General features: G+C 44.5%; 2 protein-coding genes across 5 annotated transcripts in view; one reads left to right on the top strand and one right to left on the bottom strand.

Moving 5' to 3' along the window:
• The window catches only part of ADCY5 (adenylate cyclase 5), a 271850-nt gene that overhangs the window by 242287 nt on the left and 14010 nt on the right, over positions 1–15553 (top strand). For both annotated transcript variants that reach the window (XM_072613773.1, XM_072613774.1), the window contains exons 13-17: positions 2154–2270; positions 3308–3472; positions 6429–6604; positions 8010–8042; positions 9673–9805. In XM_072613773.1, the coding sequence (XP_072469874.1) occupies positions 2154–2270; positions 3308–3472; positions 6429–6604; positions 8010–8042; positions 9673–9805 (624 nt within the window). The remainder of the gene's footprint in view (positions 1–2153; positions 2271–3307; positions 3473–6428; positions 6605–8009; positions 8043–9672; positions 9806–15553) is intronic.
• SEC22A (SEC22 homolog A, vesicle trafficking protein) overlaps positions 1–15553 on the bottom strand; it is a 143709-nt gene that overhangs the window by 18487 nt on the left and 109669 nt on the right. The window contains exon 8 of one of the 3 annotated variants that reach the window (XR_011967960.1): positions 2744–2833. The exons of 1 other annotated variant lie outside the window; for it this stretch is intronic. The gene's annotated coding sequence lies outside the window, so the exon portion shown is untranslated. Of the gene's footprint in view, positions 1–2644; positions 2834–15553 lie in introns of those variants that run through there. One more of the 3 variants, XM_072613782.1, reaches the window with a different exon arrangement.

Raw genomic sequence — 15553 nt, forward strand, 5'->3', positions numbered from 1 at the left:
TATTGAAGTTGGGTTCTACTTCTGAGGTGAAGGGAGCCCTGTCTTAAGTTTCAGGTTTTTTGTGCAGCTGTTTTCAGAGTTTATTTTGGGGGTCTGTAAGTTTTCAGTTCTTTCAAGGTGGTCTGATCTAAGGAGAGGTCTGTTTACTAGTCTCCTGGCCTGTGCTCTGGTCTGTGAGTGACTGCATATACTCTTCCACCTTGAAACTGTGACCAGGGTCTCCATTCCCCTGTGGTTACAAGCTCTGGTATGCTAGTGTTTTTCCTTGTGCTAGGACTGCAACCCAGGATTATGACCCAGATTTGAGTATGGGAAACGCATCAGATGCTTCTGGTGCCAACAAAGGTACCCCTGTCATTTTCTTCTGACCAGTATTCCAGCCTCCTTATTGTCTGTGGGCTAAGAGCTGCAGAAACAGTCACTGCCACTATTCATTCAGCTACTCCCAAGACCTGCTCCTGGTTTCCTGTGTTCAGTTGTGGCTGATGTCTGTGCTGGACTACGCTCCCCTCTCACTCCAGGGTGACAGATCTTTTCTGTGAACCTAAGTTGTCTCTGGCTGGAAAATTGTTTCACCCCATCTTTTTGTGGGTTCTGCTCCTCTTGAATTTGTTTTGATGAATAATTTAAAGTTCTTTGGAGTGGAACTTTGGAGAACTCAGGTGAGTCCCTGCCTTTTCTCCACCATCTTGGCTCCCTGAACCCAGTTTTAAATCCCTGCTCTGCTACTTACTAACTGTATACCTTGACCAAATCTTACTACCTATTTGGGTTTAGTTTCCTCATCAATCTGACAACATTTCTTAAGAACCTATTCCAAGAAGCAGTGTGTTTCAGTACGCAGAGATTTGACCTCAGGAAAATGGGTGTAAATATTTGTGGTTCAGCTGTTTCAGTCATGTCTAACTCTTGGTGACCCCATTTGGGATTTTCTTGGCAAAGATACTGGAATGGTTTGCCATTTACTTTTCTAGGTTACTTTACAGATGAAGAAACTGAGGCAGATAGCATTACTTGACTTGCCCAAATTCACACGACTAGTAAATGTCAGAGGATAGATCTGAACTTGGGTCTTCCTGACTCCAGGCTAGGCACTCTTTCTACTGCAGTGTACATATACTGCACATTATATGAAGGGCCCCAAAATGGTTGCTAAGTGTACATACAAATGGCACAAACACAAATCTGGCATAAAGTTAATTTGCAGTAATGAAAGATTATTAAAGTAGACCTAGATTCAAGCCCCTACACATACTGGCTATATGACCCTGGGCTCCTGGTAATTCTAAGAGAGCTTGCTGGCCTGCACCAGCTGCCACCAATGAAGTCACAGGTCTGTGCTCTCTCCCTATCTGTGCAAATCCCTGTAAAATGAACAGCTTGATCTAGTTCATCTCTGAGGCTCCTTTCAGCTCTAAATCCTATGCTCTTCTGTGACCTTCAAGCAGGGTTCTCAACTGGAACCAGCCTTTTCAAAAACAGTTATCTTTTGCCGTTAGGTGGCAGGCCTCAGTAAACCTTCAACCAACTATGCAAAAGCATCTGGAAGGGCTATATTTATTAAGCTGAGTAAGCAGCATCAAATTGGTGGAGTGATGGACTATAAAGGAATGAAAGGTGAGGATGTGGACGGAGCAGTAAGTAAGAAGCTTCCACATGCTTATTCCAAATCATCCCTCCCACCTGGAGTCAAAGGCCTTCTGACCAGGGGCCACCCAGCTAGTTAGTGACAGAGCTAGGAAGTAGCAGCAGTAGGAAAGATAACTAGGGCTTAAGTGCAAAGATCTCCCAACCCAGAGACAAGATTCAGGAACCAAGGGAAGTCAGGATATGTGGAGTCTCCTATAGAACTTAGTGGTCACAGACATTTAGACATTGCTGAAAGTTGAAAGCCCTGTCATCAAAGGCCATGGTATCTTGGGTTGGTTCTGAAGAGGAAGGAGCTCGAATTCCTGAGAGGAAGACCAAGCTGAGAAAGCCCCAAAGCCCAAGGCAAGATCTTTCCCTTGCCCCATATAAGGTGAGAGAGGAATGATCTGCTGAGAGACTATAGTGTTATGTGGCTGCAGCCATTTTGAGTCTGATTCTTTCTCTCCCTACCCCGTTTCCTTCTCTCCTTCCCTACCTTTTCATCCCCCTTATATCTATGGCAGCTTTTCCCAGCACCGCTGCAGACTCTCTCTAGGAAGATTGTCCAGTCCCGGACCAACAGCACTGTAGTTGGGGTCTTCACCATCATCCTGGTTTTCCTGTCTGCATTTGTCAACATGGTATGTGGTCCCACCATCCACTTCACGGAATCCATGGCCTAGTTCTGACAGAGCTCTACAAGCAAAGGGAATATAAGGATTCCTCCGGAGTCCAGAAGGTCTTCTTCCTCCATAAGAAGGTCTTGCTTGTGTTTAACTGCAGAGACTTAACCTATGTGGCTCTGAGACCGGGGTAGGATTGAATTCTTAAGGTCATCCAGCATTGAATCTTCTATTTCTAGCCATTTAGTGCCCTATTCCCAGGGCTAGAACTAATTTAAAAGACCTAAACCACCATTTTATTAATCTGAATATAAGCCCATTTTTTTCCCTCTCAAATCTAGCTTCACCAAAACCTGAGGTCATATTAGAAAAATTAAAATATTCAAAATAAAGAAATCACTGAAGACATTTATTTCAATGAAAAAAATGTAAAAAATTTTTACAATAACATTTAAAAAATACTGTGCAATTATTTTTCAGCATATACCTACATTTTTCCTTTGAAAGAGGTCTCCTTGAAAGGTTCTGTCCTGTATTTGTGAGTGGCATATATTCAAATCAATGTGATATTTTCAGCTGAGCTGTGGAGAACATGGGAGACATCACAACACATCTTAAATGGCCCAGAACCAGATTCATTCTCTCATACTGAGATTTCTTTCATCCCTCTACCTAAGTAGAATGTAAATTCCTTAAGATTAGGAATTGTTTCATTCTTTGTACATCCGGCACAGTGCCTGGTGCTCAGTAGGTGTTTAATAGATACTTATTGGGTTGACTTTATGTAAGGCTATGACCACATACTTAGGATAACTCTTACACTCTCATCCCTGCCTGCTCCAATTTGATGTATACATTCAGAGGAATGAATACATTCCTCTCTCCCAACTACCACAAGTGTGGAACCCAGAGAGTGGAAGTAGGGGAAAACTCAAAAATGGGGAAAAGATTCCAACACAGAGTTGTTGTCCCGTTGCAGCTTATAAGTCTGCTCACCTATAGAACCCCAGCCTTAGGGACCCATATCTCATATCTGTTCCCTTCTCTTTGCCCAGTTCATGTGCAATCCTGTGGATTTGTTCAGCTGTCTGGCAGAGGAGCACAATATCACCGTGAACCAAGTCAACGCCTGCCATGTGGGCGAATCAGCTTTCAACTACAGCCTGGGCATTGAGCACGGCTTCTGTGGCAATCCCCGGCCCAACTGCAACTTTCCAGAGGTACCCCCAGATTTTGTGGGGGAAGGAGGGCTCAGAAGTCAAAAGTCAGGGGAGAGTTGGGGATGGAGATGGGAGTCAGGGCTAAGAGTGGTGGGATCTGACTTGGCCTGAGGGTCCCTGTAGGAGGAAACAGAGAGAGATGATTGCCAAACTTCCCTATCCCATCCTCACCCTCTGTACTTTCTGGAACATATAAATAGTGACACAAGAAGAAAAAAAACAGGTTTGATATTGATAACAATATTGATTATTGTTGTTTTTACAACAGTAAGAGATTGAGTTTATAGCATAGAAAAAGGCACGGTGACATTAGTGGCAGGAGAATCTGCCGGGGAATCAGAAAGACCTGGGTTCACATTTTGTATCTGACACATACTGGCTGTGTGACTTTGGACAAGCCATTTAACCTCTCAGTAGACAAGACAACTAAGTTTAAGAGCAGGTGTCCATCTTCATCAGTAGAAGGGATTTCCTCCCTGGGAGTTCCTTGTACCAAAGAAGTCACAGGTCTGATTAAAAAAATTTTTTTTCAAAAGACTTTCCTCAAAACCTCCCCGTGAAGAAGTTTAGGGGTCAAAGGATTGTTATATTACGGATGAGCAAAATGAGACTCATAGAGTTAAATGCCCTCATCCAAGGTCTCATAGCTGATGCCTCAGAACCAGGATTCAAGACCAGGTCTCCACAGTCCTAGTCACCAGTTCTCATATATAGATTTGTATTTGGCTCTCAAAGTAAGAAAGGTGGCAGAGTCACCTGCACTGATGGAGAAAACACAGCCCAAGGTTGACGGGGAAGAAATGGAAGAGGAGATTCAGGCAGAGTTGATGTAGTTATCATTCTAGCAGGCTACCCTGGGGACCTCCTGCACAAGGTCTCAGAGGCCTGACTGGCCCCGTCTCCTTCATCCAGGCCCTGCCTTCGGAGACAGACGGTGACTCTCCCCATTCCCCAGGCAGCTCTCATATATCACAGAGGAGTTGCCAACTTCTTTGCTACAGTGAGTTTTCTCCCCAGGATTCCCAAGGCTAATGAAATCGAAGAGCTGGGGGTTTTGGTTTGTTTTGGTTTGTTTTTAAAGGAAGACCTAGAAAGAAGCAGAATGTATCTAGAGTCACAGAGCTTATGAATGTTAAATGTTCTAAGACTAGTGTCCAGGTTTTCTGGTGCCCAAACATTATTCCATTCTCAGAGACGCTTTTTCTCCTGAATTGTTGGGACCAAGTTTCTCCCTTTTTCCGCTCCTCCTTCAGGCTCACTTATCCTCAAAGGCAACAGTGGGAAGGCATGCTTCCTGCTTGATGCTTCCCCACCCCCATCCCCATTATTCCTGAACTTCCTCCCACCCCCACCCTCCTTCTCCCAGCTGCCTCTACAGACCAATGTTTATCTGTTTCTTTTCACATCTGGACTAAGAACTCTGGAGAGTGCCGGCTGGTTTCCACTTCCTGACAGGTGTTTGCTGATGACTGGAGACTATTTTTAATTTCTCTTCCCTTTCCCCTCTCCTGGTCCTCCCCACATATAGCCCCCTTGCCCAGGAAAGCTGTAAACCTGATTGTAGCAGCTTCAGGAAACCTGGGATCTGTCAGGACCTGCCTCACTGGCTCCTCATAAATGGGAGATTGATGGGCCCAAAAGCCTGTGTTCTCTTGCCTCTGACAGGCATAGCCTGTTCCTCCACACAGCAAGCTGAGGCCCCTCACCTCATCATGATGACACAGTCGAGGGCCCTGAAGGACCATTCCCTTTGCCTCCACCCAAAGTAAAATGAAACAAAATCAAGTTTGGCCAAGCCTCAGCTGCGGATAGAGGCTGCTTAGTCAGCCCATCACCCAAGAAACACTTTGAGGCCTCAAACTAAACCCCCAAATCTCCTCCCCACCCAGGTTGGAAACTGAATAGCTAGCATTTACGCAGCACTTTACTGTTTGCAAAGTATTTTCCACATGTAAAATCTCATTTGGTCCTTAAAACAACCTTGTGAGGTAGGCATTGAATTTTCCCCATTTTATGGATGAGAAAACTGAGGCTGAAAATAGATTAAATGACTTGCCCGGGGTTACATAGCTAGTTAGTATATGAGTTAGAATTTGAATTCAAGTCTTCCTGACTCTGGGTCCAGATCTATCCACAGCACCACCTCCCTGCTACAGAAACTGTTTGCCAAAGTTTTCTAAGCCAAATTGGGAGTGTCTGATCAGCCACAATCAGACATGCTGTAACCTGACTCTAGCATAGTAACGTCATGTTGCTCTTCTTTGAGAATGAGGGACAACAGCCAACCAGCCAACCTTAACCCCAGGTGTCTCAAGTAGATGAGGTAGACATGGGCTGTGGGCTACATCCTAGAGAGAATTTTCTTTCCTTTTTCTGTCTTGCCCTTTTGCTCCAGGCCTTTATGGCAGCTACAATGGTCTGATCCCAGATCTTCATAGCACTCCCTAGGATCTCTGTCAGGGGGAGGTGGGGAGGAGACACAGCTCCTCAGTTCCCTCTGAAATCTGGTGTTTCTAAACAAAAGATAGGAAGGTCAGATGGCAAGGGTAAGGGGAGATACGCCTCCCCCTCCTCACCCCACAGCCCACTGCTACCATCCTCTCCCTCTATCCCAAGTCATTCCCTTGGTCTGAGTTTGGTGCAGCAAGACAGTGACCTGGATGGAGGGAATCACTAGCCAGCTAAGAAGGTCCTGGCACTGACTCTGAAATGACAGCAGGTTTAAGTGTTTATTTCTACAGAAGCGGCCCCAGGTCACCCCATCTTTCTTTCTCCCTCATTGCTCTGATGGCCCCTGCCCCCAAGCCCCTGCTGTACCATATTTTGGAGTGACCTAGTTTGGAGAGACAGAGGACACCTGAGTTGCAGTTCTAGCAGGAGACCAGGGAGAAGTCTGTGCTTCTCTGGGCCTGCAGAGCCATGCCTGATGCTTCCCCATTGTCTCTCCCTGCCCCAGTATTTCACCTACAGTGTCCTGCTCAGCCTGCTTGCCTGCTCCGTGTTCCTGCAGATCAGCTGCATCGGGAAGCTGGCACTGATGCTGATCATTGAGGTCATCTACGTGCTTATGGTGGAGGTACCCGGGGTCACACTCTTTGACAACGCTGACTTGCTGGTCACAGCCAACGTCATGTAAGTGTCAGGTTGTCAGTGGTCTTAGCACCTCCATACCCTCTGGATTTGTGACTTCTGTTCTCTCCCTCCAGTGGCAGGACTAATATTTGGTAGAGAGGATTTTAGAACCATAGACTCCTTGGTCTAGAAAAGAATACCTAGAGAAAATTGTCTGACCCATTTCACTGGCCCTTAACCACTTACCCTGTCTAAATTAGATCAGGTACATGAGGCTTTACTCTATTTGTCACCTCTACCTTCCCACCCCTGATGAGATAATGACTACTGGTTGTGTGATCACTATTTAGACCACAAGTCATCACTGTTCTCCTACCCAATCCCCTACTTCCACAGTTACCCTGACATGCTCAACTCTGCTCAAGGACCCATTCTGGAATAAAAACAAACCACCAGATCCCCAAGAAAGTCTCTAATGGACATGAATGCTTGTAGGTCCTTAAAGCAGAGAATTAGGAAGAGTTAAAGAGGAAAGAGCTATAGATGAAGATCTTGGATGCGACATTAAGGACTGTTTTAATATGTCTTCAGGCCTTGGAGGGCTGAGAACTTGAGAGTAGCTGTTCCGTATCTCTCCTAAGAATAAAAGAGAAGGGATGGGTTGAAGCCATAGTATAAAGGGTTTAAGTCAGATATAAAGGCAGATCTTCTAGACAGAGTAAGATAGTGGAACAGAAGACTTAGAGAAGGTATTGGGATCTCCTTCCCATGTATCATACTCTAGGGTGTGTGCAGTCTTTGGAGTACCACAGATGAGAAAATAGAGCAGGTGATCTTTGAAGACCAAACCAAGCCTCCAGGACACTCTTTCCTAAAGTCATCAAACAGAAGTAGGACCAGGAAGGCCTCAGGACTCCCAGGGTCACTAGAATAATTTTAGAATGAGAATAATGGGTTTTTATCCTTAGAATACTAGCAATTATTATTAGTAGTGTGTAGAAGGGAGGGTGCTGAACTTAGACTCACAGCACCTCAACCAGAATCTCTGCCACTTAATAGCTGTGTGACCTTGAGACCCAGAGGAAACTCTGGACCTCAGTTTCCTTAGCTGTAAAAATGAGGAAGCCTAGTTCTTTGAGCCTATAATTATGATTAAGAGTACCACACAGTGTTTGCACAGAATAGCTTCTGAGAGCAACCATGATATCATGGTGGCTGTGAGCACAGCCATTGGTCAAGTATTGGGTGGAATCTGCCTCTATTTGCCTCAAGGGCAGCTTTGAAAATGTGGGTGGGACAAGGATAACTTCTGAGCTCTCTGGTGTCTCACTGAAAGCAGTTAAATGGTCCTGGGATGAAGGGAGCTAAATCCTGGGGATCCAGTGTGTGGAAGGACATGCTGGAGAATAAGCCCCAAAGACATGCTGCAGTGCTGACTCAGGCTTTCTCTGGCTTCTGATTCCAGTGATTTCTCCAACAACAACGGGACAACGCAGTGGTGAGTTAATGCTTATTATCCATTTACATGGAGAGGGTATCCAGAGTGAAAAGGAGACAACACAGTCAGAGAGCCAGACAATATGGTAGAGAATCCCTAGAGGGGACCTTGGAGATTGCATGAAACAGCAGAAGGACCACAGCCTCTGGAGTCAGAAGACCTGGTTCAAATTCCACCTCTGATGATGACTGCCTGTGTGATCTTTGATAAATCACTTATCTGGGCCTGTTCCTCATCTGTAAAATGAAGGAGTAGATTCAATTCCCTTTAAGATCCCTTCCAGCTCTACATCTAGGACCATAAAGCATTTTCCCAAGGTCAGATAGCAGGTAGCACTCTTTCGACTAGGCTCCAGGAAACTCAGAGGATTCATCATAGACAAGATACACGTAAACTGATATGAGGAAAAAAGGCTGAGCTTGGAAGGATGAGGCTGGGGTTGGTTAGAAAGTGATTTATCCAAGTGTTAGGATGTTCTGAAACCCAATCTCTTATATATACATAAATACATGTGTGTATATATGTATATGTATATACATGGACATGTATATGTATGTATGTATATATCCTGTGCAAAAAATAATTTTTTTAAATTTTTTAACTACCATTTTCTCTACATTATCTATGGACATAAAGGGTAATGAAATCCCGGATAATCAAAATCCACAGACAAGCCAGAAATCTCATTTTATTTACTATAGGATCCTAGCTTCTCTGAACCCCTAGCCAACCTTAATCTAGAACTACTCATATCCTTGGGCAGTTAGGTGGCAAAGTGGATTCAGTACTGGGCCTAGAGTCAGGAAGATTCATCTTCCTGAGTTCAAATCTGGCGCCAGATACTTACTAACTGTGTGACTCTGGGCAATTCACTAAACCTTTGGGGTGCCTCAGTTTCCTCATCTGTAAAATGAGCTGGAGAAGGAAATAGCAAATCACTCCAGTATCTTTGCCAAGAAAACCCTAAATACAGTCATGGAGAGTCAGACACAACTGAGAACACTGAACAACCACACTGACAGCCTTGGTGTGCGTCTCCTCTCTTTCCCTTCCTTCTAGGAAAAAGGACTAGTAGGTAAAGAAACAATGGGAGCACAGAACAAAGGAAGGAGGAAACAAGATTCAACTCTTGGATAACTGAAAGTTGGCTGTATTAGCATACTGTGTATTACTGAGAGTCTAGAGTATTTATGACCTTGACTTAGTACCTGATCATTGTCAAATCATATATATAGAAAAATACATGCATTACCTGTCAAGTGATTTTTGGAGGCAATTGGAGTAACTGACTTGCCCTGGGTCATACTACTAGTAAATGTCTGAGGCCAGATTTGAACTCAGGTCCTCCTGACTCCAAGGCAGGTGGTCTATTCAACATGCCACTTAACAGCCCCTGCCAAGTGGGTTTTTAGGCTCTTGAGGATAAAAAAGTAGAAGGGTTGTAGGGTCAGGAAATCTGGACTGGAGAGATTGATTAAAGGTTAGATGAAGTTATCTGGAAGGCATCTTATGATCTTATAGAAGGAGGAGAGCAGAGTGAATTGGCAGAGGGTGTGGGGTAAAGGAAACCAAGATGCACTGTGTGCTGTCCAAGGCAAATCAAAAGCTCATGTCCTCTTTCTGCCCACAGCCCCGAGCATGTGACAAAGGTAGCCCTAAAGATCATGACGCCCATCATCATCTCTGTCTTTGTGCTGGCTTTGTACCTTCATGCCCAGCAAGTAGAGTCCACAGCCCGGCTAGATTTCCTCTGGAAACTTCAGGTAGGTGGGACTTATACTCATTTCTGGTGCATTGGGGAACTCGGCAGAAACTTATTTAGCCTGTATGTAACTCTAGTGCTGTGTAGTTGGGGCATAATATGGACATGGCAGCGCTCAGTGAAAAGCCTAAGTGCTTTGCTCCCAAAACAATTATGTTAGGTATAATATAGACTAAAGCTTGGTAAGTCACTCCCTACCCTAATTTACCAGGCTGCCAGATGGGTCCAGTAAGCCTTCTCCCTGTTTTTCAGGAGAATGAAGGGATTGATGGGGGTTGAGGGAACTTGATATAGCCTGACCCGTCATCACCATCATCACTACATAACAAATATCTGCTGAGGAAGGCAGAGGACATGGATGGGGGACACAGGAAAATATAAGACATAGTCTCCACCCTCATGACACTTGTAGTCTAGATTCAAGAAGACAAGATGTCTCCGTGTAACCATACCATCAGCATTTTAAGTTATGATGTGAAAATGCTGAGGGAGTTCAAAGGACATCTTCTATATTAGGGAAGACATCATAGAAGAGGGAGGATCTGAGTTGAAGCTTAAAGGATGGGTAGTATTTAGAAAAGACATTAAAGGTAGAGAGAATGGCATGAGCAAAAAGCATATAAGTATGAAAGTCCAAGGGTAGCTAGATGGTGCAGTGGAGAAAGCACCAGGCCTGGAGTCAGGAAGACTTATCTTTCTGAGTTCAAATCCAGCCTCAGACACCTGTGTGACTGTAAGTCATTTCATCCTGTTTGCCTCAGTTTCCTCATTTGTAAAAATGAGCTGGAGATTTTTGCCAAGAAAACCTGAATAGAGGCCTAGAGATTTGGACATGACTGAAAAATGAATGGACAATAACATGAAAACCCAAGGAATGTCGTTGGGTCTGGCTGGAGTGAAGTGTTTATGTAGTAGGAGATTATACTAGACTGTGGAAGGCCTTGAATGCCAGACTGAGATATGTTATTCTACAGGCAGTGGGGAGTCACAGGAAGTTTCTAAGCAATGAAATGACATGTTCAGTACTGTGCATAAGGAGTATTAGTCTGTCAGTGTGTTGTAAGATGGCTCAAAGAGGGAAGAGCTTGGAAACAGAGACACCAATTAGGAGACTACTGTATAGAATGCTGAACTTGGAGCAAGACCTAGTCACATCCTGCCTCTGACATTTACTCTGTGACCTTGGGCAAGTCACTTAATCTTCATTTTTCTCAAATGTAAAATGAGGGGCTTGGTCTTAACCAACTCCAACCAACTCTTCCAGCTCTGAATCTCTGGTGCTACATTAATAAGAGCCTGGATTTAATTTTTAGTTAAGAATCACAGATGCCCTGACAACAATTCCCAGAGGCCAGAGCCACATTGGACAATTTCCTATGGGACTGCTCAGGCACCTTCTCTTTTTTGGCTGAATGATTGGGAGTCCTTGATCTTGGGCTTCAGGTCTTATCCTCAAGCCCTTTTCCTCATCTTTGAGTCTCCTCTCAGGGCCATCCTTGGGCCATCCACATCTGTCTTTCTGTGTGAAAAGGCTCCAGCACTGTAACCAGTGCCTGACCATCCAATGTGTGTGGCTGAGACTAGGGGAGGCCAACACTCTCTTCTCCTTTTCCCCAGCCCATAAGAGGTATGCTCTCACTGGAGGTAACCCAAGCTGGGTTGCCTCTCTACTAAACACTTATGAAGATGGAGGAAGAAGCAGGAAGGAGGAGAGAGATCCTAAACAGACATCCCTAGCTACCACCCCACTCTTGAGGCATATTTATTCCACTTCTTCACAGGAGAATAAGCAAATGGAGGAACTGTCTGTCATAACTGAGCAAAACCAGCCCTGCAGGCTTTGCTAAATACAGTCTCTGACCCCTGTCCCCATCTACCCACCCACTCTGCCCTCCTCCCTGGTCCCTGTGGCCAGCCATCGCCACCTTCCTGGGCCTGACATGGACATGGGGCCAAGGTTATTCTTCCCCAGGTATAAAGTAACAGTTTCTAGTCTTTAGAACCTCTGCTCTCTTTGAAAGTTTGTTAGCTGTCACAAGAAGGTTTCAGTTCATTGGAAAATTAGAGCCTTTGGCTGGTCTTAGTTTATGAGTAGTCTGCCCCCTTCAGGCCTACACAGGCAGCCTTTGGTTGACTTCTCTGCAGAAAGCCCATGGGATACAAGGGCCATCTTTGTTAGTGGCACAGGGGTGAGTTGGCACCAACATAGTCCTCTCCTTACCTCTTGCCCAGCTACTTGCCATGAGAGTCAGAGGGATGCACCTCTTTACTCTTCCAGCTGACAAGTCATTAGAATTAGTGGTTATTCAGCCATATTCTTCCCATTCCTTTCCCTTCTACACACCAGGAGGCAAAGGTTCACAGGATTCACAGGTAGAATCTTAGAGAGGGGAGGAACCTCTGGGGCCATCAGGTTCACTTCCTTTATTTTATAAATGGGGAAACTGAGGTGTCCGGAAAGGTTAAAGTGATTTGTCCAAGGTCACAAATGGAGTCAAGTGTCAGAGGCAGGATTTGGACCCAAGTGTCCTCTGACTCCTCAGCCATCCCCCTTGCTCTTTCCACTGCACCACACTGCCTCTGAAACTTTGATATGTTGCTCTTTAAAGACCATTGGCCCCTGCCCTTGCTCATGTACATTCCCTTCCATAACCTATCCCATCCCAATAATTGAAGAAAAGAGCAGTGTGGGAACAGTCTTAGGTGACACATGCAGGTGCTTAGCACAGCTCTGAAGGAAAGCGGAGGGTGGAGAAGAGACAATCCCCTTGTCAAAAAAAGGAGAAGTTTAAATTATGATGAGCAAGTATAAAGGGCTAAGTCTGAGTCAATACCAGGTTTTCTTCAGTATACTGAAATCCAAAGGGTTGAGACAGAAACACAAAACTGCCTGTAGGAACACGTTCCCCAAAGTTTTCATATTTTGTAGAGGTTGTTTTCATCCCTTGTCTCAGATTTACCAGCTTGGTCAACAGACTGGATTCCACCGTGTTCCTCTTTTGACTCAGCTACACCAGTTAGGCTAATGGGCTCAGTCACCACTACTTAACAGCTGGATCACCTTGACTAAGTTAATTAATCTCTCCAGATCTATACATTGTACCAGTAATGCGATTTTCTCCATCACTAATGATATTTTGTCTCTGCCAAGCCAAATGGGACATTCAGAATCATACACCCTTGTTAGTCAATGGGGAACTTGGAGTCTGATATCCTGTAATTTCGTCAAGAGGAATGGGAGCTGAATCAATTTAACCCTTCAGACCCCACTATACTATGATGGGTTTTTTTAGCTACTCTATTAATTAGTCATACTCTTATTTGGGAAATGGATGGTATTTCTGTGGGATTTGTTCTTTTGGGCCCTATCTGGCAGAACTAAGGGTGATGGGTGGATGCTTCAGGGACAGATTCTGGCCTTCCTGACAACCACGGCTATCTGACAGTGGAATGGACTGCCCTGGAAGATCGGTAGTTTCCTTTAAGCAGAGGCTAGATGATCATTTGTCAGAATGTTATAAAGGCAATTCCTGTACTTGAAACAGGTTGGATTGGTTGACATTTGAGGTCCCTTCCAAGTCGGTGATTCTGTAGTTCTGTGACTATCCCTTGAGCCACCATAGGACAGCATTCTATGAGAGTCTCAGTCATCTGGCAGAGAGAAGTACTGACAGCTAATGGCACATTCAAAATCAGGTCAACAATATACCAAAGGCATTTATGAAGCACCCACTGTGTGCCAGGTGCTGTGCTAAATGCTAGGGATGCAAAAAAGGCAAAAGGCAGTCCTGCTCTCAAGAAGCTCACAGTCAAATGGGAAAGACTACATGAAAATAGCTGTGTACAAACAAGATAGGTACAGGGTAAGTTGTAGATAATCTCAGATGATGGGTCTTTAGCTGAAACTTGAAGGGAGCCAGGGAAACCTGGAGGCAGAGATTAGGAGGGAGATTATTCTAGTCATGGGAGATAGACAGTGAAAAATGCCCAGAGTCAGGAGCCTTCCTTGTGCAAGGAAGAGCAAGGAGGTCAGTGTCACTGGATTACAGAGTACATGGAGATGATGAAGGTATGATAAGACTTGAAAGATAGGACAAAGCCAAGTTATGAAAGAATTTAAAAGCCAAATATGATTTTACATTTGATTCTGGAGATGATAGGGAATCACTGTAGCTTATTCAATGGAGGGTGTAATATAGTCAAGCTTAGCCTTTAGGAAGATCAACTGGACAGCTCAGTGGACAATGGAATAGAGTGGGGAGAGACTTGGGGCAGGAAGACCAGCCAGTAGGCTATTCCAATAAACCAGGTGTAAGGTGGTGGTAGGAGAAAAGGGGACCTAAAGATGTTCTGAAGGTAGAAACAACAGTGAGAGATAGTTGAGGATGACACCTACATTGTGATCCTAAATGATTCAGAGAATAAGAAAGAGGAGAGGGTAGGGGTGTAGGTGGGGGGAGAGGGAAGATAACGAGTCCAATTTGGGATATGTTGAGTTTAAGATGTCTATGGAATATCCAGTTGGAGATGTTCAATAGACAGATGGAAATGTGAGACTGGAGGTCAGAAGAGAGGTTAGGGCTGGACAGATATGAGAATCATCTGTATGTGTGTGTGTGTATGTGTGTGTGTAATAACTGGATCAATGGAAGCTAATGAGATCACCAAATGAAATAGTATAGAGGGAAAAAAGCAAAGGACCTAGGACAGAATCTTGGGATATCCATGATTAGCATATTTGACCCATGTAGGGCAGCTAGGTGGTGCAGTGGATAGAGCACCAGTGCAGGAGTCAGGAGGACCTGAATTCAAATTTCACCTTAGACACTTGACACTCACTAGCTGTGTGACCTTGGGCAAGTCACTTAACCCCAATTTGCCTCATCCTGGATCATCTCTAGTCATCCTGATGAATATCTGGTCACTGGATTCAGATGGCTCTAGAGGAGAAGTGAGGCTGGTGACCTTGCTCAGCCCTCCCTCAAAACAAAGTCAAGTGCAAGTCATGTCATTATTTCTCTGATGGCATAGTCTTCTTCATCAACGAAGGATGAACACACACACATTTGACCTGTGTGAAGATCCAGAAAAAGACTGATAAGGTGTGGACATACAGGTAGAAAAACCAAGAGAAACAAGTGTTGAAAACCTAGAGAGAAGACAGTATCAAGAAGAAGAAAGTGATTGACAATGACAAAGGATGCCGAGAGGTCAAGAAGGATGAGGACTGAAAAAAATTGTCTTTAGGTTTGGCAGTTAACAAATCACTGCACTGGTAACTTTGGAGAGAGAAATTTCAGTTGAATGGTCAGAAGGTCAGAAGTCAAACTGCAAAGAAGAAAGTAAGAAGAAAGTAAGTGGAGGCATCAATTATAAACAGCCTTCTCAAGGAGGTTAGTCAGAAAAAAGGAAATGAGCCATAGAATGACAGCTAACAGGAATGTATGGATGAAATTAGAGCTTTGTTGAGTATGGGAGATATGGGTGTGTTTGCAGGCTGTAGGAAAGCAGCCAGTAGAGAGGGATAGAATGAAGATAAGGGTGGGGGAGATGATAGAGGAAGAAGACTGATGACAAAGATGGGATAGAATGGAATCACTTGTGTATATAGAGCGGTCTTTGTCTTGGCTGGGAGAAGGGCCACGTCTTCATGTAACAGGGCTGAAGGAGGACATGGTGGTGGGAGACAGAGGAGAAGAGGGAGCTCTAAGGGAATGGACTCAATTTTTTTCAGTGAAATATGAGGCAA

This window comes from Notamacropus eugenii, chromosome 5 (assembly GCF_028372415.1).
Source record: "Notamacropus eugenii isolate mMacEug1 chromosome 5, mMacEug1.pri_v2, whole genome shotgun sequence".
Taxonomy (NCBI): domain Eukaryota; kingdom Metazoa; phylum Chordata; class Mammalia; order Diprotodontia; family Macropodidae; genus Notamacropus; species Notamacropus eugenii.